Source organism: Aythya marila (assembly GCF_965140915.1).
Source record: "Aythya marila genome assembly, chromosome: 10".
Taxonomy (NCBI): Eukaryota; Metazoa; Chordata; class Aves; order Anseriformes; family Anatidae; genus Aythya; species Aythya marila.
The window spans coordinates 18003807-18025336 of NC_139051.1; the positions used below are offsets into that span (position 1 = coordinate 18003807).

The following is a 21530-nucleotide window of genomic DNA, read 5'->3' on the forward strand; positions in this document are numbered from 1 at the left end:
TTTTCCAAGCACATATTCTATTTCTGATAAAGATACAGTATTTTGAAAATGCTCTGCTTGCCCTCAGCTCTTAGACTATGATGATGATCAGTGGGCCAACACTCCTACAAACGATCCTTTCCAATTATTTGGCTACATGCAGGAAAATATTTGCTGTGCCAGCATGTCAGAAACTCTAAGCCTAGATTTTCGGATTAAATTTTGCTGTGTGCATGAACGGATAAAGAGGAGCTTTGCAATATTAGTATGGTTGTCTCCTACACAAAACCTGACAACTCCATTGAATAGTGTATGCTGGTTTCCAGCTCAGTGGGGAACTTCTACGATTTGAATGGAAATGAATTAAGCGATTTGAGACTGGACAATAGGCATCCGTCAAGCCGAGTCTGGAGTGTGAAAGCATGACCTGGAGGCAGGGACTTCTGCTGGGTTTTGTCATAATAGATTTTGGTGGGACTCTTCAGCTATCTAATCCTATATCCTATTCATTATGTCCCACAGACAGGTACTTATGAGGACTGTGCAAGACATCCCAAGACAGATTGTTAACAGGAAAATTTCAACTAAAGCTGAAAGTCAGAGTCTGGCTAACACACTGAAATAAAGGGGACAGATTTTTCCAAAATTATAGCTAATATTTATTACTGTAACTCAGAAGTTCTTATCAGAGCAGTAGTTCATTTTAATCCTGGTAATCTCCAGGTATCAGTGATATTTGGTAGCAACACTACTTCAGAAATATACTTGGAACCACCTCGCATTCAGTTGCACAAATAATTGAACAGCATCTGTAAATCTGCTGTTCATCTTTTTCAACATAAAGGAAACTTTAGAACCATTAAATAATGTGGGTAATAGCTGCCTATAACTGCGGTCATTATATATATATATTTTTTTTTTGAGAAACTGATGGAAAGGAAAGAATTTCAATGATTCTTCCAAAACTATGGTCTGAAGGGTGAGTCGAGGCTAAGCTTAGAGATTACGCCCTCTTAAATTGCAGATGTGTGAGGTATGCATGATTTGTAGAGCAATAACCTGGAATTCCTCCAGATGGAGGGTGATGTTAGAGACACCCTTAAAATCAAACTATGTTTTGTCATTTTATGTGTATTAAAAGTTCAAAGAGAATATTTCCACATAGTTTTCCCCTAAAAATCACATACTCTGTTGCATTGTTATGCTGTAGTATGTGTGTGGACTTGCTTGGTGACTCATGTAGAGATGTCATCTTTCTATTTAATACTTGTGAAGAGTTTTAAAAATCAATATTTTAGTTACTATTTTAATCCATACAACCTTTCATCAAATTAAGTGTCAAGGAATTCCACACCTGTTTCACCTGCCAGGCAAGAACCACTTTTTTGTAGTTTGCTTTGAATCTACCTCGTGCTTTCATATGACGGCCCATAGTTCTGGCACTGGGAGAGACTGAACAATTGTCCCCTACTCACCTCCTTGATTAAAATTTTACAGACCTTCATCGCGTTTCTCAGCTATTTCTTTTTCAGGCTGAAATTTGCAGTTGGACAAAATAGTTTCCATGCCCTATTTTGTACTTGTTGCCTTTTCTGTGCATCTTTTTTAGATGCAAGGGTCATAATTCTGTCTGCTGGTGTTTTTATGAGCTTGCGTAATATTTTTGTTCCCCATTCCTTTCCTAATAAATTTTAATATTGTATTTGCTGTCCTCAATGCAACTCAGCAACTGAACTGATACGCTCCTAGAGTGAAAGATATTCCTGAATGGTTATAATGAACTCAGAGTCCGTCACTGTATCTGTGAAGCTGGAACTGTTTTTTTCCTAAAGTGCCTCAGTTTTTATAAACATGGCAAGTGTCACCTGCCATTTTATCATCCAGTCGCTCAATATCCTAAGATCATTCAGCTTGTCTTCAGCTGGTCCTTCTTTTTATCATCATGAATAATTCAGTCATTTTTATTTGTTTCATTGCTCTTTTCTATAAAAATCAAATGATAACCACATTATTGTAGCTTTCCTTACCATGTGATATAAAGCAGCATGTCTTTCCAACTAAAATACAGACTAAGCAAAAAATGTTTTCAAGAACTAAACCAAGGCAGACTACCAGTCATGATTAGAATTGGGAAGAAACAGAACTTCTGTTTCCAGCTCCCCCTCAGCGGATATTCTGATCTGAATCCAAGCTTTGTGACTGAAGTGTGCTTTTCATTGAAGAGATGAATCAAGTTACTGAGGTGGAACCTCACTGCTTTCAATTCCAGAGATGAATTCAGACTTGCCTCTGAACTATGGTATCTTCTGCAGCATTTTTAATAAGAGACAAATATCTTGAGATATCATGTTTGTTAACATATAACAGGACACCCTTTCTTTTAATGCATTTTACTATTTTTAAAATAAAAAATGTATAATGCATATCACTCACTACATATATTAGTGATGTATGCAGTATGCATTTGTTTGATTGAGAGGTGGGGAAGAACGTTCTTTAAGGATATGCAGGCTAAACCATGTAACTATATTCTGGGCCAGATCCTGTTTTTACAGTTTTGTTTATGAAGTGATGGAAAATGTCTGTAATTTATGTAGCACAACAAAGAAGCATGTGCTCTGAGTCCTGTGAAGATTCTTGTCTTTGGAAAGGCGTGCTTATTTTGAGGTTGGTTAAAACACTAAACAAACATTCTGAAGCATTGGTTTAACTTCACCAACATAATAAAGCTGTGACAGTGAATTAGGCCATCTGCATGTTGAACCGATGGATAATTCAAAGACTCGATTTTAAAAGCAATACAGTACCTAGCATTCTTTCTGTGTTTCAGCCGCTCTCCCAGTTCACATTCATCTTGCCTGCTGTGAGCTGTGACACTATTCTCCCTGCAATGCAGAACCTCAGTAAAATTAGCCATTTGTATTGCCGGTATTAAAATTTTATTGCAAACCAGCACTCTGACCCTTTCTGAAGCCTGACTGATAGAATAGGTCTTTGTTACACCGATCCTCCTACTAATCCTGTTCCCTTTGACCACAAAATAAATATCCATGCCTTACAGTTCATTTTATGCATGCGGGAACCTTACAGACACTGTTTATGGATACAGAACGAAGGGGGCCTAGCTTCCCACCACGGCTGTTTCAGCACCAGCCTCTGTCATAATGAAATGGAGGAAACAAACAGCTGAGTGTTGTCTGCTGCCTTCGGATGGGCCCCCTTTTTACCACCCTCAACAGCCTCCCTTTTTGTTTAGTACAGACCGTGCAGTTCCATCATTCATCCTGACTGTTTGATTTAGGCTTCCATTCCCTGGGTCAAAAAGAGGCTGGCGAGGGAGGAAGGATGAAAGAAGGTGACACTTTGACAGCTCCTTTTTCACGGTAATGAGCAAAACTGCTCTTTCTTCCCTCCGCTCCTGCTCACCATGGCCTTTTCTTTACAGAGCCACACGAAGGAAAGAAATTGTCAGTTCGGCTCTGCCTTCAGGGACTGACTAGATAAACTGGAGGGTTCTGGGGGCCTTTTGTGAGCTCTGCTGTGTGCTGTGGAGTCATTGCTGTGTTCAGGGTTATTTTCTGTGTTTGCTGTATGTACTGACAGGTAAACGCAGATTAATAGAATTGAAATTACAACATGAGTACGTGGAGCAGCAAAGCAGCAATTGCTTCCCAGTGACTTCTGTATTGTGCGTCATGCTTGCTCCTAAAACAGCACCATTGATTTAGGTAGCCCAAGGGAGGCTGCCACAGATGCACTTTGCTTGGAAGCAGAAAAAATAATCATTTCCCTTTCCAGCATTAATAATCTTCTGTCCTAAAAAGAACTTCATTTGATATAAGAGGTCATTATTATTAATTTATTATGACCAATAACAGTGTAGATTATAAGCAACCTGTATCTTAACTAGAAGAAAATGCTTGTTTGATGCAAGACTATGCTGTTTTCAAAACTACAGCCTTAACTGATAAGGCTGGAGAACTGCAACAATCTATTTTAAATATAAATGACTTTTATTACTTCACAACAAGTGCCAAGCCTTAGGGATTGACCATTTATCTGATTTATGGAGGGTACACATCTAAATGCCTCCAAGCTTTCAGGATTTCAGATCTTAAATCATGATTACTTGATGTGAATTCAGATCCTAGACCATAAAAACCAAAATCCACTGGCAAGCTCTAATTCTGATTCTGTGTTGTTTGAACTGGAGCAGCTCTGTCCCAGTCCAGAGCTAGCCAACTCGCTTCGTGGTTTTTGTTGATCTGTGAAGGCAACTGCAGAAGGATAATGGAGTTATCCTGCAGAAGGATAATGCAGTTAAGACTAGAACTACACTGTTGCACTTTAAGCCTTAATGGGTGGGCAGCAAGTATTTTTTGAGTTAGCATTTCTTTTAATTTAGTTATGAAATTTACTTGTTCTTTGGCATATATTGATGGATATAAAAGTTATTTTGTACAGCTTCTAGACATTGGTGCTTGTTATATATACTAAATTAATAATTCAGTGTTTTACACCTTAAACATAAACAAAAGTAATTATTCTCATTACCTTGATCTACCTGTTTTAAATCGAGTGAGAATTCAATAGAACAGAAAACAAAACACGCTATTATTACTCTTCTCATTAAGACCACCGGGACATCTGAGAACAGGAAAACAACTTCTAGCCATGAGCACAGCAAAGTATTCTCAAATACTGTGTTTTTTTTTCCACAGATTGGCCTTTGGGTCTGCCAGAGACACTAGGGAACCACCATACTCCATGTTTAGGCACTGAAGTGACAGCTTTGCATCCCTTTTACTGACGTTCAGGTTGAGATCAAGGCTGTGATTTTCTATTATTATTCTATTATCATTTGTATGGTGTTGTAGCACAGGATGTTCTTGGCCACTGCCAGATTTTAGGGCTGAGGAAGAAAGGGGAGATGGAGAGATTCTCTCTGCTGAGATTTGGTGTAGATGCCTGAGTGTTGACGGAGCAGCAGAACTCCTTGCCTGTTCTGACAACTAGTGAAGAAAACTTGAAAAGCAATGTGAGACATGGTTCCTCCTCCCTTCTGGAAGCCACATTTAGAGCAAGCAGCGGGTGCACATCAGCATGACACATCCAAGTGCCTGTGCTTTCTCAGGCACCTTGCTGAGCATCAGCCCCAGCATGCCACAGACTGTTTTCATCCGACCTGCCAGGTTTCTGGCACAAGCACAGAGAGGGAAGAAATATTTTACCCTCTGTAGTCATGCCTGTGTTATGGACCAGGAATGTAACTGGTGTTTGCACCTGGACCTGGGAAGTCAGGAGCTCTCTCATGTCCCTCAGCTTATTTATTACTAGAGGAGGCTGAGAGCTTTATTTCTTTAACCTTGAGGGGTGAGATCAAGGGGGTAGGCAGAGAACTACTGAATGAGACATGCGTGGGGCTCCCAGGCTGTGAGCTGTGAGCTCCTGATGGGCTAGGAGGGTTCTCTGTTGTGTGTTAATGTTATGTGACTGACTAACGAAGTGCCCCACTGGTTCTGTGGTGGATGGCTGGAAGCCGTGATTTCTGTTATAGAACATCAAATGAGGGACCTTTCTAACCAAAGCATCATATAGTTGCCCATTGAATAATTCACGTACTGCATACTGTATATCTAAAAAGCTTTAAATTTATGTACTTTTTAAAGTTTCCTACTTTATGCATTTGAAAACATCACTTGGAAACTGAAAAAAATCAGAGCAAAGCAAGGAGGTAACAAAAGGGGAGAGAACAAGAGAAAATACTGCAGAACCTCTATGAAGGACACCATGCTGCAGAAACTGCTTGTTTTGACAAGGGACAAAAAGTAGCAAGTACAAGACTGATGTCCCCAGGATAACTCTGTTGTATGGAGATCAATCATAACTTTTCTGAAAGATATCAACACTCTGGCTACCCTGAAAGGCCTTTTGTTCAAAGCCAGTGCATTCACCCATGAATATTCCTCTAGTGGTGGCAATATTTCACAGCCAGAAGACTTCCCTTACTGCAGAGCCAATCTCATCACAACCAGGGTCTGAATTAACTCAGAGCACTTGCTGTCAGAGCAGTCCATCTGTTTACCTCACTCACGCCAGATCTGTCACTAAATTAAACCACTGCAAACAGCCCCCTCATTTCCCCTTGGTTCTGCAGCAGAGACCATCTATCAGACTTATGGTTTTAAGGGTGTTGCGATGTTCTGTGGTGTAAAAATCACTTGAATTAATTCAAGAGAGCTGGTGTTTGGATGTGCTGATGCCACATTGTCCTCTGCTCCAGAGAAGACTCACTGGGAGTCAACACACTGCTGTGCCCCAAAGTATGGACGTACCCCCAGCTGCATGTGTCCTGCTGGAAACCCCACCTTGGATATTTGCTGACACACAGGGATAACAGAACCTACTGTTCTGTGGTTTTCATAAGCATTGGCTTTGTCTTGATTGTTTGAATTTCAGCGAAGCAGAGTGCTGCTCTAGGCCTAGAGCTTCAGCAGCGTGGAGATGCTGCATTCCCAGCCCAGCTTAAACCTGACCAAGTTGTGCTTTTGACTTGGCTGAGCTCACCATACGCAGTACCAGATACTTTGATGTTACGTGAACTAATGCCAAGGACATGTGCTGGGGTCAAGTACGGAGAATAAAAGCGGAGCAGATGTGCTGCGCATACCAGCTTTTTAGGGTTATGATTAATGTGACATCGTGGACCTGCACTGAAACACTATGTGGGGAAGAGACTTCTCACAAAGCAGAGCACAGAGCCCGATTTTGTTCTGTGGATTTATTGACAGCTTTGGGGTCTTTCTGATGTAAGCTGATTCCCAACACTTGGCACCTCTTCTCTTGAAATGGATGGTGTGTAATGTGACGGCAATTAGCACTAGAAACTCAGGCACCCTTTGGAGGGCTTTTTTTCCACAAACAAGGAGGGACTGCAACAGCCAGTCACAGCCCTTACGCTGTGGTTTTTCTTTTTCAAGGAGATTTAAGGACTATGCCATGAAGGCTGAAGTTACTTGTTTTACAGAAGTATATTTCTAAAGATGTGTCATGCTCAAAGCTTACATTTGACATTTATTTTCTGACCTATTTTTTTTATAATGTTCCTGTGAGGGTACTGAATGAAATGGCATTTGTGGACAGAATACAGTCAGTATCCTGCCATGCGGATACCTGCAATAATGAACAAATTTTGCTCCTTGCTTTAAGTTTTCATGTCTTTGAAGTTGATCCAAAACTTTGTGATCCTATAAGGACGCACGTATCTATTCATTTTTATCAAATTTTTCAGCTTTTCAGAGGAGCAATACGGAAGGCTATATAAAAGTATTCAAGTGCCTTTTCCCATAGATACAGAATTATCTTTGTGAATAAAATTGGAAGCTATATTCTTAATCTATCTCACGCCTTCCAGGTTGCCTGAGTTGAGCACGCAGCTAATTACACATCTGGAACTGGGGAAATATTTTCCGTCTATAATGGACTGAATCAAATACTTTGACCAGTTGATCAGCCTCATCCACATCTTTCCCTCTTCCCCTTCAAATGCAAGTTAGAAATTTCCTTTTTTTTTTTTTTTTTTTTTTTTTCTCCTGTTTTTTTCAGTTCGGAATTATTTCAGAATGTAAAACTTTAAGACTAGATGCAGAGACTGCTTAGTCAAAGTTTTAATTACAGCACAGAACATTCACTTCTAGCTTTTTTTTTTTTTCTTCTAATTTGAGGGCAGCACTTTTCTTTAGGTTGTTCAGTGGCCACAGTTCTGAGCAGCTAAGATGCAGAATACCTGGTAAATCTGGCAAATATCGCAAAGAGAAGACCCTCAGCCAGCCACTAGAAAGGCAAATATCAGTCTAGATTTTAATCGCTTTGTATGATATGCAGACAAGGTGCTGATAAAGTTGAAAAAACGTACAAGAGAATGAAGAGAATGGTATAGGCTAACTATGGCCAGTGATTCAACACAAGTTCTGACTACGATGAGAAGACAGGCAAACAGAACATGGCACTCAGTAAGTATTTGCAGTGGTGCTAAATAATGGTATTCTGTCATTGAAAATATAGAAATTGCCTATATTGTATTTCCTAACATCAGTGACATGTTAGCTCACCCCCCAGTGTGCTTAGAGTCTGGGCAGACTTATACACAGAATGAGTGTCCACCTCTATGCGAGTACTGCTGAAGTGTGCTAAGCAACGCAGTGGTATTCCAGATCCTTTGCTTTTGCCTTTCCTATCCCAAGGATGGGGTTTAAGAACTTAGCTGGGCTGTGGGTTTTTGTTATGGCACGTTCTCAATGAAGACACGGAGTCAACTAGTTTTGCTTTCTAGATACTTCCCTGGGTGTCTAGATAACTTAATATTTACATTACATACAGGTGATTTTTGAGAACTTAAGTTAATGATTGAAGCAGAATGGTTGCATGTGAGCCTATGGAGAGGCTAGGGTAATTTCATTCCCTGGTGGCTAACCCCAGCAGCCATTGACAGAAGCTGCTGAAGCAGAACGTCCTCCTTACGAATCAAAGGCGAGGTTCAAGTGGGCTTTTCCCTCTGGCATTTCTAGTTTCATGATTCCATGATTTTTCCTGGCACATAAATTAAAAATGACTTTTAGCTACAATGTACAAATCTCCCTTGAACTGTTCTGGGATTACTTCATATCTTGTCACATCATTGTCATTTTGGGGATCTATTCAAGAGATAATGCCTCCTCCCCTGCAGATCCCTCTGTATTTCAGGAACAGACTATTTTAGCTGAACAAATTCATTTAATTTGTTTGAAAACTTGGGTGATCAGCATCTATTTACAAACTACCCTACTGTGTATCCTGACAGAGAGATGAGGAACTAAGAGTAAACAATTGGTTCTTACTAGTTTAGTAGAATTCCTCCTCTCCTCATTTTCATGAAGTAATTTTCAGGTTTTGTGAGGAAAATTAAAAGGGAAGGAATTATTTTTTTTTTTACCTCCAGTGGAGTAAAAGGCGTAAAGGAATGCAGAACTCCCTGCTTGTTTCTGAGTATAGATAACAGCCTGGTTTGGTTTTCAGAGTAATTTATGTGAGTTGATGGCAGAACTGACATGCACGAAAACCACTTGAGATACGGTTGGCTTGTTTGTTTCAGTTTAGGCTCTGAAAAGGCTTAGTGGAGCCGTTGAATACTTTATACTACACACGTGTTTAAGGGCCTGCCTGAAGTACTTGCCAATGCTCTGATCCTCTCAGGATCTAGACCCTGGTATTTTTGTTTCAATATTTTGATGTCCAGGGAGATGAACTTAGCAGACCCAGGTTTAACACTTTAATATATAGCTTTATTTATTTATATTTATATTTATTTATATATTACTTTAATATATAGCGTTATGATATCTTACAAAACTGAGGATTAAGAACCTGAAGAAAAATCTGATTTTTTAAACACTGCTGGCTCCTTAAAGCATCATTTAGGAAGGTTTGGTAGAATTTCAATCCATAAAAACTGTGTTGCCTCCTTATGATCTCATTAGTCCTATAAGCAAAGGAACGCCCCTGCTGAGTTCAGCAGGTCTGGCCACATTAGCGTATGAGCAGGGCACAGCACAGGGCAACCCACTCACACAGAACTTAGGGAGATGGGGAACAACTGAAATGCTTGGGCCAGTTTCCTTTCCTGCAGATGCTTTTTGCATAAAAGCAGCTTAAAAACTTGTCAGATTTGCTTAGGATGCACGTGAGAGTCAAGGTGAGCGACTGTGCAGGTGCCACAGTCCTCCTCGCTCCCCAGTGAGGTTCATGAGCTGCAGCACTTTGTGACAGGAGGCTGCAATGTGTATTTTTATTGGTAATATATAATTGTTCTTATTACATGGCTCTCATACACTGATGCAAGCTTGCTTTTAGGTCAAGAAAGATGCATAAATTCCAGTCTTGTCAAGCTGAGAACTCCAGTCCCAGAATAACCCTGATGCATCGAGTTTTTTGTGCCTTTATCTGTACACAGCGGGATCTGAAGTGTCAGTGTCTGTGAGCCAGACTGTACCGAGGTCAACTTTAAGGGCTGTAAGCACGACAGCAGCACAGGGCAGTGACGTCCTGTCACTGGCCAGACAGCCACCAGGCAGAAGCCTTCGTGGCAGAAAGTGACACACTGCCACTGTTTGGCATAGAAAGGTGCAGGACAGGAGCTGACCCCAGCAATCCAGAGGGGTGCAGCCGAGCCATTCATGATCTAGGTGCGTTTCTCCTTATTTTTGGTTGCTGCAGTAAGAGGGAGCGCAGTAAAAGTGCGTTCAGAGAGGTGCACGCTGCCTCTGGGAGGGAGTGCATTTTCACAAAATGATTTGAAAGGTGTACGTATGGGAAAGTAGTTATTTTTATTTAAGGAGTTGTCTTAGTGTATGAAATTAATCATTGATTTTTGCTAGCATAACCCAAGATGGCTAATACGTAACATCACCTAGGATGTTTGGGCAGTAGAAGGCATTGGTTTTCTGACCAAATTCCTTTGGCAGGGACTACCTTGTTGTTACTGTTGGCTACAGCAAGGCTTGTGGCACACTTTACCATCTCAGTCTCTAGGAAGGGACGTACAATGGGGGTTGCCAAGTGACAGCTCCAGCGAGTTCAACAAATGGTTCCTCCTCAGAGCTACAGAGAAGCCTCGGACATGGCGAAAGCATGTCCACCCGAGTGAATGCACGGTGGCCACAGATGTGCCACTGCTATTGTGCTCACAATGAATTACTCCAAACACAGCAAATAAGGCGAGCCAGATGAAAGGGAGGATCTAGTGAGAAACCAGGGAAAGTTTTCCAAGGACAAGTGTACTGTAACTATGATCCCAGCACTGAAAAAGGCCAGAAAACTGGCTACATTTCAACTGTCAGAATTAGCAGACAAAGTTCTGTGTGGATAAGTGCACTTGCATTAATTTGAATGGATTTGAAGTAAAGGTTTTACTATTACAAGGGGAAGCAAATATTATTGTAAAAACAAACAAACAAAAAAAAAAAAAAACGCAACCACAAACAAAAACAAAAACCACATTTTCTTCAGTGTAAAGTTAAAATATTTAAATTGCTCTGTACAGTTCTTTCTACCATATAAAGCAATACCTTCTATTATAAGATTTTCCTTTAAAGTATTTCAAAAGAGTAGTAATCTGATTTGGTTGTTCGGCTTATGATTTTTCTATGACTAGGGATATGCAAGTGGCCTAAGGTTCAGATGATGAGCACATAATAGCCTGATACTTTTAACTTCTTGAAAAACTTCTGAAATTCTGTATTTGTTGGCAAACTTCTATGTAATCTATAACTTCTCACAGTCTTGAGTAGAATATTAGATATAAGCAAAATCAGAAAATAAAATGAGATGACAAGTTCATCTAAAGCTATCTGTTAAAGTGTTCTTACAGATGAGGGCTATAAAAAAAAAAAAAAAAAGTTTATTTAATGTCTCTGAAATTCTTGAGTTCAGTTTCCTGTCACTGTTCTTATTGACTGTCATCAGTCATTGTTCCCTGGCCGTCACTGCTCTTGTCCAAGGATGTACTTATTGTTTGTGGATCTATGCAGTCTTTTGTGTAGTCCAGCATATATACACACACAGGCTCCATTCAATTTTTGTGCCATCTGATAAATTTCCAAAGTGCAATTCACTTTACAATCAGCAAGTAGTTGACATTGATGACACTACTCAAGCAAAAAGTTGTCCAGTTTTTCTTTATTTAATGTCTAATTTTTAAATAAAAGAACAGTTCTAGAATGCCTAAATATAAGACGTGCATTATCATTCAGATTGGAAATAACCTACTGTATATACTTCTACATATACCTTCTTTTGTGGATACTGTTTCCTTCCTAGAGCCTTTCGTTCTTCACTTAACAGAGCCGATTCTGTATTGGGTAGGAACATTTCCATATTCCTCCCCTTTTCTTGGATTATTGATTTGGATCTGTTTGCTCCATCTTGCTACGCTTTAGAGAGTAATGATAATCAGAGAAGTTATTGAAAAGAGCAGGACACTGTCTCCTAGAAGAGAAGAAAATTTGAACTACTGCTGTTGTAGGATAACATATAGCATAACTATTCAGAAAAACTACCATTGCTGACTGTCAGAGAAATAGATGGGGGAGATAATGCTGGAGGCCTTCATTTTCATAATGCTAAGAGAATGAGGGAATAAAACAAGCAACTTTGCATTCCAAGTAAAAAGGGTTCCTGCTCATTAATACATATAAATGCTGATGGATAATTAAGTAATTTGGGAGACAGACCATATGTACGGGAAGCATTTTTGGTATTTTATGACCCCTTTCTCTGACCTATTTAATTACTGTCCTGCTGTCTAGCAGAGCAACATAAAACCTCTGTGAACATCTCCATTATGAAGTCTGTTTCAATTCTAAATGACCTCTCCTTTTATGTGCTACATTGGGATTAAAGAAAAAGGTTGTTAAATTCCATTATTCCCCCTAACGCTATTAACTGGAAAAAAAAATCTGTAAACTTTATTAAGTGATCAATTTTTAAGCCACCTACAATGTAGCGTAGAAAACAGAGACGACTTATATTTGGCAAGAACAATTCATGTCAAACCAATCTCATTTCCTTCTCTGACAGGGAAAACGGCTGAATGGATAACTAGGAGTAGTAGATGTGACAGTTTTATTGTAGTAACATTTTTATATGTGACACTCCTATAAATAATATCTATAAATCATAAAACTATATTCGAATACACAGATGGTGTCACCTTGAGGAGGAACAAAGTTTACTGGGAAAAAAATTAGGGAATACCTGTTAATGATTTGCTCTCTGATTAAGAGGATATATCAGGTGGAGGTAACTAGTCTGTCCTGGGCCCTAGTCAGTACCTTCATTTATGCATTTAACTTGCAGGTGTGCAGCTGACATCAGGCTGAGAGGGAATGAGTGTTTGGAGGTTAGTCTCAGCGTCATCGTGAGAAACCGGGAAAGCAGTGCAAAACCAAAAGAGCTGAGCGTCAGTAATAACTAATGAAATGTCCTATACCTAGGAAGATGGAATCAAGTGTGCCAGTACAAAATGAGAGTAACTCTGAACAGCACTGCTTAAGAAATGAGGCCCACCTAACTTTGTAAACTTTCCTGTGTACTGGCCTTCTGAATTACACATTTTTGACATAATACCAAATGATAAAGAATACAATTTCTTATGACTTTTTTTTTTTTCCTCTGAAATGAATTTAATTAATGCTTTTCAGTAAGGAATTTTCTCAAAATTTACCTTTAAATTGTTTCAACCGACTCATTAAATTGATAGGCATTTAAAAATAAAAGCTAGTAAAAATTTCTAGTGGTGGAGGAAACAGTGGACTAAAACCTGAGGCGTGCATGGAGTGTTGTAAGAATACATTGTGCAACTTAAGGCAAGAAAAGTCTTTGGTCTACTAGGTTGGCTTAGGAACCTTGTAACACGATAGGATCATTTTAAACAGTGATACAGGCAACTGTACAAATAAAAAGTTTGTCACACAGGTTAGCAAATTTTTACCAAACAGATTCATAGTAAGTTTTTGCATTAAATTTACAGCAATATGGATCTGTAGGCAGAAAGGGCAGTTCAGAAAAACATTCAGAAAAACATTTAAACACTTGGTGGTATTTTAAAGTTTGCATCTATTCAAGAAAGTGTTTCAGGATTGAAGTTGTTTCCTGAATTAGGCATTATAATTTAGGGTTGATGGGGCTCCAGGCTTCACTGATAGTGAATTAGTGTAAGATCCCACTCTAGAAGTGGGATTTAGATGTTTATAGATCTTTGAAAATCTGAACCTGAAGGAGGAATTACTTTATTCTTCACTTTAGAAATATGAAAGTATAAAGAGGAGTAGCACATAAAAGTCATAGAGAAGTCTCACTCCTGCACATGATCCTCTCTGAAAGAAATTAGGCTTTGCCTGGAGTAAAATAGTGGCCACACCAAGCCAATTAAGATGAATTCTCAGGAGACAAATCTGCAACCTTACGTGCTTTTTGCAGTACTCAAATCCCCATGCATTTCTCTGTGCTGCTGCCTTGCAGCATTAATTCTTGCCGAACCTAGATATCCTGCTCTTATGCTTACAAACTTTTTGTGGCACATAGAAATGGAGAAACCGCTCATTGGAGTAGTAACTTGAATAAAATTACAACAAATCCATTTGTCCATTGACAGTCTGAGAAACCTGCAGGATGTAGCAGCTGTTTCTCCATCTCTATGTTTTGGCCAACTCATTGTCTTACCCTCAACATGTGCTTCCTTGCACCTCACCTGAACTTATGCTTGTGGGTTTTGGACTGCTGCACAACAGGAGAATGTGATTCTGTATGAGCAGAAGTATTCTGCCTTTTGTAGCGCACCTGTGAGCAAGTACAGTGAGTGGGACAAGCTTTGATGCCAATGGCTACAGAGGGTGGAGACAGCCAAGCTAGTGGTAAGCTCTTCCATCGCAGTAACTCAGAGCTCTGCACTACTTCATTTACCTGGTTCTCTGCTTGCATGGGCATCCCTGCACTGCTCTGTGGAACAGGTGGAATTAGAGAATTCCACGCACTGGGGAATATGATCCCAGGCATGCAAGTCACAATCATCATTAGGTGTCTGTCCTTAAGCTGTTTAAGTCAGGAGCCATATTACATAGACAGGGAGATGGGAATGCTTTATGGCTACTGATATGGAATCAAGAACCATTAAAGGGTCTTGCATGTGGAAGAAAAAAAAAAAAAAAAAAGACAAACCCCTAAAATTTCCAGTTTTTAACTCCCTCTATTTGTTTTGGTGTGACCTGTAAAAGTTCCTGCTCTGCAAGGCCCAGCTGGCATTTCTTGTTGTCTTCAATTAGTTTATTTTTACCAGTTCAAAAGTGATTTTTAATGTTTCATCATACTTTGGAAAAGCAATTCTGCAGGACAAGAGCTCATCTTAAGCCTTTTCTGCTCATGCCAAGGAGAACTTGATAAACTAGATAAATAGTGCAATCTCAGAAGCATGGGTAGTAGTGTCATTCATCCAGATATCCCTGTAAATGACAGTCATCCGGGACATTACGTGCCTCGATGGTGTTTTTAAAATCCTATAGACTTTTAAAGAAATGCTTTTATCTTCTGCAACCACACAGATATTAACATACACAATGCTTATAGAAAGACACCGGATAAAATGATTATTTTTAGAATTTCCTCACTTCATAAAACAGTACAATAGCCATGATGCTACAAATAACTCACTACGAATTCTTCTTATAAGCAAACAGAGGAAGTATCAGTTTAGGAAGAGACAAGGAGATCAGAATAGACAATGTATTAAAACACTACTTTTAGTACAGTTGAAAAAAAATATAAATATTAGCTTTACTTTGGGTCAGTAAAAATCTAAACAACATTTCATTCCACAGGTCAATTTGAAAACTGGGGCAGAATTGCCTACCTAGCACTCCATCAATGGCTTCAAGTTTGAGATAAAAAGCAACAAAACCAGTGTATCATTAAATTTGTGGCCAACTTTCTTAATCTTGGAAACGTTTATTTATGCTTGCACAAAAGTGGTTTCTAGTTGGATGATACAGTTTATGCCAGAGACTTCCACTACATTATTGCATGGTTTAATGGAAGTGTTTTAACTTTTCTTCTGGAGCATTCCATATTCTAATGAGTAAACAAGTGATAACGTCACAGCAGAGTTTAAGCCAGCTGAGCAGAAGCTGGCCTTGTGCATTTTTCTCCAATTCATATGACAAATTGAACAACTTCAATAAGAAACAGAGCATCAGCTGCCTGGTAGCAGCTGTTTCTGTATGTGTGACTTAACCAATGGGAAAAGACTGAATTTATCATGGTTAGTTAAAGTCAAAAGTAAGTGTTTTGGAAACAGTTTCTGAAGGACCATTAGCAATTTCTGTTGAGATTTTCTTGAAGTATTACTACGTTGAGTCCTATTACCCATGTTTGAGGAGTGACTTCAGCTGTCTGTTCTCCCTTATTTTAGCCTACCGTCTACTGAACATGCAGGTTCCAATTGGGATCGCTATCAACACGACTGATAAGTAGCTCCTAATTTTCCTCTACCTGTACTTTAGAAGATGTATTTGGGAACACTCATTAAGCTATAACCAGTGATCTTCAAGCTAAAATGTGGTGACATACCGTGATTTGGTAGCCGTTACTTGGCAGACTCAAACTTACCTGTAGTGCTGCAGTTCTGATTCTAGCTGCTGAATGTATGTTTGCAAGTGTGGCACTTCGTTAGCCTTCACTTCTAGCTCCTTCACTTTGCCCAGACTGTTAAGGACTGCGTGTCTGGCCTCTTCAACCTTCTTCCTCATTTCTGCTTGTTCCCTCTTCAGGTTACGGTTGCAGTCTTCCAGATTGACTAATGCTTCCTGAGAGCTCTTCAGCTCTCGTTCCAGTTCTTGGTTGAACCTAATGGCTTCTTCAATTTGCCCATCCCTGGAGCTCCGGATGAGTTCCACTTCTTTCAGGACACTCTGAAGGCACTTGGTCTGGGAGTTGTCCTGTGTTAACTGTCTCTTACTCCCTATAAAACAGGTCCCTTCTTCCTTATGGTTAGCGTGGCTTTTCCGCAGTCCTACCTATATTGAACGGGAGCATAAAGCAGGGACAAATTAATGTATTTTAAAACAAATGACATTTTAATCAAGATTGAATGGCTGGATTGTGTTGTTGTTGTTATGGTTATTAATTACATATGGTTGAACAGCAATTAATATACTGGTTACCTTTGCAAAATACAGAGACAAAGAAACCTCTTGAAAAGAGTTTTTTAAATATGTATCTATAAATTTACTTTTCTGAATTGTTCAAAAGGAAAATTTGTTACTTGCACAAGTTTCTGTATAGCTGTAACATCATTATCTTAGTCTGTTCTCAAAAGGCAAATAGTATTCTGAAAAATACCTCTGATTACATTTTTTAAAGTTGTGTTCAGTAGAAGAGGACAGAGAGCAGCTGGTGGTGTTCTGGAGCCCTGACCTCTGTCCCCTTCTCATTCTTTCTGGGGTCTTTGACTGGTGATCCCAGTTGAAATTGGTAAAAGTATCGTTTACCTGCCATGCTGGCATTGTAAAGACAGACAGCTAACACCAAATGGCAATGGCACGCGTGGAGCAAATTTCCATGGGTGCTGTGTTATGTTAAAGCCAGCCTGACTAGAGGCACCAGAACAACTGGGAAACAGCCTTCAGTGTTTTGCCTGGTCCATGCTATTTCATGCCAGAGTGGTTTAACTGCAGTTAAGTATGTTCTTGTTTCACCCAAGCCAATACAGCAGAAAGAGGCCACACAACTAGAGAGGCCCTGCTGAGGAGCCAGGGACGGCCTGTCAGCCCGTGACAGACCTGGCTCCTGCCCTGGGCTCTACCAGCTGCACTCAGAAGGAAACACACCGCCTGCCAGTGTTTCTGAGGTAAAGCTCCGAAGCGTGTAAGAGTGAGTAACCACCTGTGCTGTGTGTGTGTGGGTAAGCATCCACAGGTTTGTTCTTTGGAGAGAAACCCCAGCAGCGTGTGAGCTACGTAACTGCCTGACTGATGTGCAGCAGAAAAAAGCAGCGTGACACACTTAGTGGTGTTACACTGAAGCCTTGTAAGGCTTTTGCAGTTTGAGCAGGATGGTTTCCAGTGCTTCCCCACATGCACTGAATGAATAATATCAGTTAAACGCTATTACCATCTGATCAATTAAATCAAGGCATTGAATCAATGCCCTGACCACCTGTACCAGAAGCAGCCCCTGGCACAGCAGTGAAGCACAGCACTTCTGCTTGAGGAGTCCCGGAGAAACGTTAAGAGCCACCTTGGCTCTTAACTTGGCTCACGGGTTAACGCCGAAGAGGAGCAGCGCAGCTCTGCCCCGGGCTCCTCGCCCCGCTCCCTCCGGGCCCGGAGGGCTTTGGGGGCTGGGGGGCGGCCCCGGGCACTCACCTGCAGGGCCAGGCAGCGGGCGTCGCTGCTCTGCAGGGCGGCCCGCATGTCCTCCACCAGCTCCCGCAGGCTGCCGTTCTCCTCCTCCAGCTTGGCGATGCGGTCCTCGGCCTGCTCCAGCGCCACGATCTCCTCGTAGCACTCCCGCGAGCAGGGCGCCGCCGGCCGCCGCTCCGCCGAGCCCCCGCCGCCTCCCCGCCGCCCCGCAGAGCCCTGCCCGGCCCCGGCCCCGGCCCCGGCCCCGGTCCCGGTCGCGTCCCGGCGGCGGCGGCGGGGGCTGCGCAGCCGGATCTGGGTCTCGATGTGCTCGCTCTCCCGGCCCAGCGGCAGGCGGGGCACGGCGCGGCGCGGGGCGCTGCCCGCCCGGGTGCTGAAGTAGCCGCAGAGGCGGGCGTGGAACTGGCGGAAGGTGAGCTCGGCCGCCAGCCCCTCCCGCAGCGCCAGCCGCTCCTCGGGGTCGGCCGCCGCCTCCTCGCCCAGCCCCAGCACCTGGCACAGCGTGCGGAAATCCTCGCCGGGGATGCGGCCCTCGCCGGCGCAGTCCAGGTGGTGGAAGATCTCCTGCAGGTACTGGTCCAGCCCGGTGGCCAGCACCACGATCTCGTTCTCCACGCCGCGGTCCAGCCCGTAGTGGTAAGCCAGGGCGCTCACCAGCCACTGCGTCCTCCGGGCCGGCCGCCCGTACGGGTCCCAGCCCTCGGGCGGCTCCATCGCGCCCGCAGCCCGCCGAGCACCGGCCCCAACCCGGCCCCGGCCCCGCTCCCTGCCGCCGCCGCTGCCCCCGCCCCGGGCCCGCCCCCGCCCGCCCCCGCCAAGTTCATCAAAAGTTAGCGGGGCGCGGAGGAGCGAGCTCTCCAAAGCAGGGCGGCCGTCCCGCGGGGTGTCCGTCCCCTTCGGGGTCTTTAAAAGCCAGGTGTGAGCGAAAGGGGTGCCCGGTCTCCAGCAGCTCTGGTCCAGCGCTCGGAAGCCGCCTGTGCTGTCGCTGCCCGCCCCGCGTGAGCAGCAGCCTGCGGCCGGCTCTCGGTGAGCGCAGCCCCGACAGCTCCGCGGGGACTGACACGGGCCGGGGATGTCCTGGCTGTGCCGTGGGGCGGCAGGGCAAGGTGCCGAGCCGGGTCCCCCCAAGAAGTCCTGTCAAGAGCAGCAGCGGATGGGGCCAGGACTGCGGTGCGGCCCCGAGGTGCCGCCAGGGCTCTGGGCACGGACCTGAGCCAGGCACAGCCACAGCAGCACGCAGGGGCCTGGGCTGGGCGTGCATGGAGCGAGGGCAGGGGTCCCACCTGAGGAGTTTCAGGGTGGGTGAGGTCTGCTAGGGGCCCTGCTGCTGCTTTTGCTTCCCATAGTTGAATGGGAATGCTGGTTGGATTTCACATACTGTGCATCACTCAGAAAAAGCATGCTTTACAAGAAAATCTCTTAATACTCCTCTTTCCTAAAAAACATTTTTGACCACTTTGCTTGGTAGACTGGCAATATGAAAACCTGTTTTGCTGAAGATCTCCTTCTGGTTTTTACATTACAAGACCCCACGTTCCCTCAGGGTACTCAGTGTTCCACAGCATCAGGCTCCTTATTCTCAAACACTGAGTTTTATCCACCAATGATCTTCTGTGTATTTATTATACAAAATAGTAGCGTGTTTGTAATTTTGCAGTTGTTAAGAATCTCCTGTCCCTTTCATGGATTTATTTATTTTTGATTTTCTTTATACATTTAAAGAGTGTTTCTCTCATTTTCCTCTTGTTTGAATTGACACACTAGTGTCCTACAGTTCTGATTGACTTGCGGAGTGACTGGGTGACCTGATAGGGTTTTTTCATGCTTAATGTATATATATTCATTTACACTATCATAGGAACATATACCTATAAACTTCAAGTTTTCACAGACTGATAATGTTGACATTGCAAGAAATTGATTTAGGGTGTACTGAACGTGCAGTGTCAGAGAGAAAGATGGGAAAGAAAAAACATACACGTTGAATGTTTTTAGCAGATGTTATGTAAATCCACATCTGTTATCCATACACAACAAACGCGCTGATCCCCAATAACCTAAAGCTAGACAATGCAACAATTTAAACTTCTTTTGGTTTAGCTAGTTTAAATTGTAAAAAATACTCATCAGGTGGAAGTAATTGCTTTTAAGACTGACAGAATCTTTACCAGGCTATAAAGATGCCAGCACAAATTTTACATCAGCACTACTGTTTGCAGTTGGGTTTCTTGGTGGTACCTCTGGCTAGAAGAGAGGTGTTGTTAATGGCTCTGGGGAGCATTTGTGCCTCAGTTGAATTGCTCATTGCCCGTCTGCTCCTCTTCTGCTTCACAAGAATGAAGGACCCAAATGCATGATGAATATTTGACTTATTTGGCTTTGTGTTCTCATGGCAACAGGAACACGAGTATGTCAGAATGATGTCAATTCACCAAAGTTTCATCTTTGAAGGAAAGCAGACATTAGATAATAGCAAAAAAAAAAAAAAAAAAAAAAAAAAAAAAAAAAATTGGTTTATATATTTTATTTGCTTTTTCAAAAGAAGTTCTGATGCTGGATGGTGCTTGCATCACGCTTTCTAAAAAAAAAAAAAAACACAACCACCAAACCCAGTAACTATAAACACTGGACAACTGAAGAAACAATAGACTAAAAGAAAGCTCCAGTGTCACTTTATCTTCTCTGTAATATGGGGTTTGGATTGGTAGAAGTAAGCTTTCTTTTTGCAACCTGCCTTTAAAAACAAAACTCTAAAACATGAATCCCTATGTGTTTAACCTTTTTCTCCATTGCAGCACTACTGCTAGTAGTAGTATGGAAAAGCCTATAGCAGCGTAATGGCACTGACTGTTGTGTTTACTCCTGACTATAGCAAGACTAAGATCTTACCTGGCCTACATAAGGCTTGCCTGTTGACTTTTTCTCTAAATCTGCTCAGAGGCATGGCAACCTTTTATTAAGTATTCAAAAACTTTTTTACGATGTTGTTACTAGTTCTGATAGTACACTCTGTCATGGAAGGATCTTGGAAGAGTTCTGACTATAGATAAGCGCTGATGGCAAAGCATGATTTGAAGGGAATGACTGTTTCTACAGTCTTATGATAATGGTTGGAAATTAGAAGTATATTAAAATCCTGCATTTGGAATTAACTAATTGGAGATTTTTATTTTAAGAGGTCGACAGCTGCCACAATTAGACTTAAGTTTGCCAGCATCATAGATGGAATACTGTTTTAAATTATATTAGATGGTGGTGGGATAAAGAAAGGCATATAAACTATGTTTATAGAGAAAAATTGCACTTAATTTAACTATGTTCCTATTTTATTTCACAGTTCATACATGTGGCAGGGCCAAGGACCAGCACAGTTCATTTTTGTATCTCACATTGCAGGATATCAGTAGCCTTGCTTCATTTGTGTGGTGGGCTTTCATACAATAGTGCAGCACAGAGCCAGCCAGAACTGTTTGGCTTTGGAGAATGCTCATCTTGCAGCAAAGATCACTTCATTACTGTAAAAAATATTTTACCCTGCCCAGACTTCCTCCTTTCAAGGAGAAAAGTGAAAATGTAGTGCTTGGTACCTAAAATTTGTTTTTC

At 41.9% G+C, this 21530-nt stretch overlaps 1 protein-coding gene across 1 annotated transcript in view; it reads right to left on the reverse strand.

The window, feature by feature from the left end:
- Positions 1–18656, reverse strand: part of EFCC1 (EF-hand and coiled-coil domain containing 1) — a 53036-nt gene extending 34380 nt beyond the window's left edge. The window contains exons 1-2 of the mRNA XM_082768089.1: positions 17931–18656; positions 16174–16580 (exon numbers count right to left, since the gene is read on the reverse strand). Of these exons, the coding sequence (XP_082624215.1) occupies positions 16174–16580; positions 17931–18641 (1118 nt within the window). The 5' untranslated portion in view covers positions 18642–18656. The remainder of the gene's footprint in view (positions 1–16173; positions 16581–17930) is intronic.
- Positions 18657–21530: the final 2874 nt, after the last annotated feature.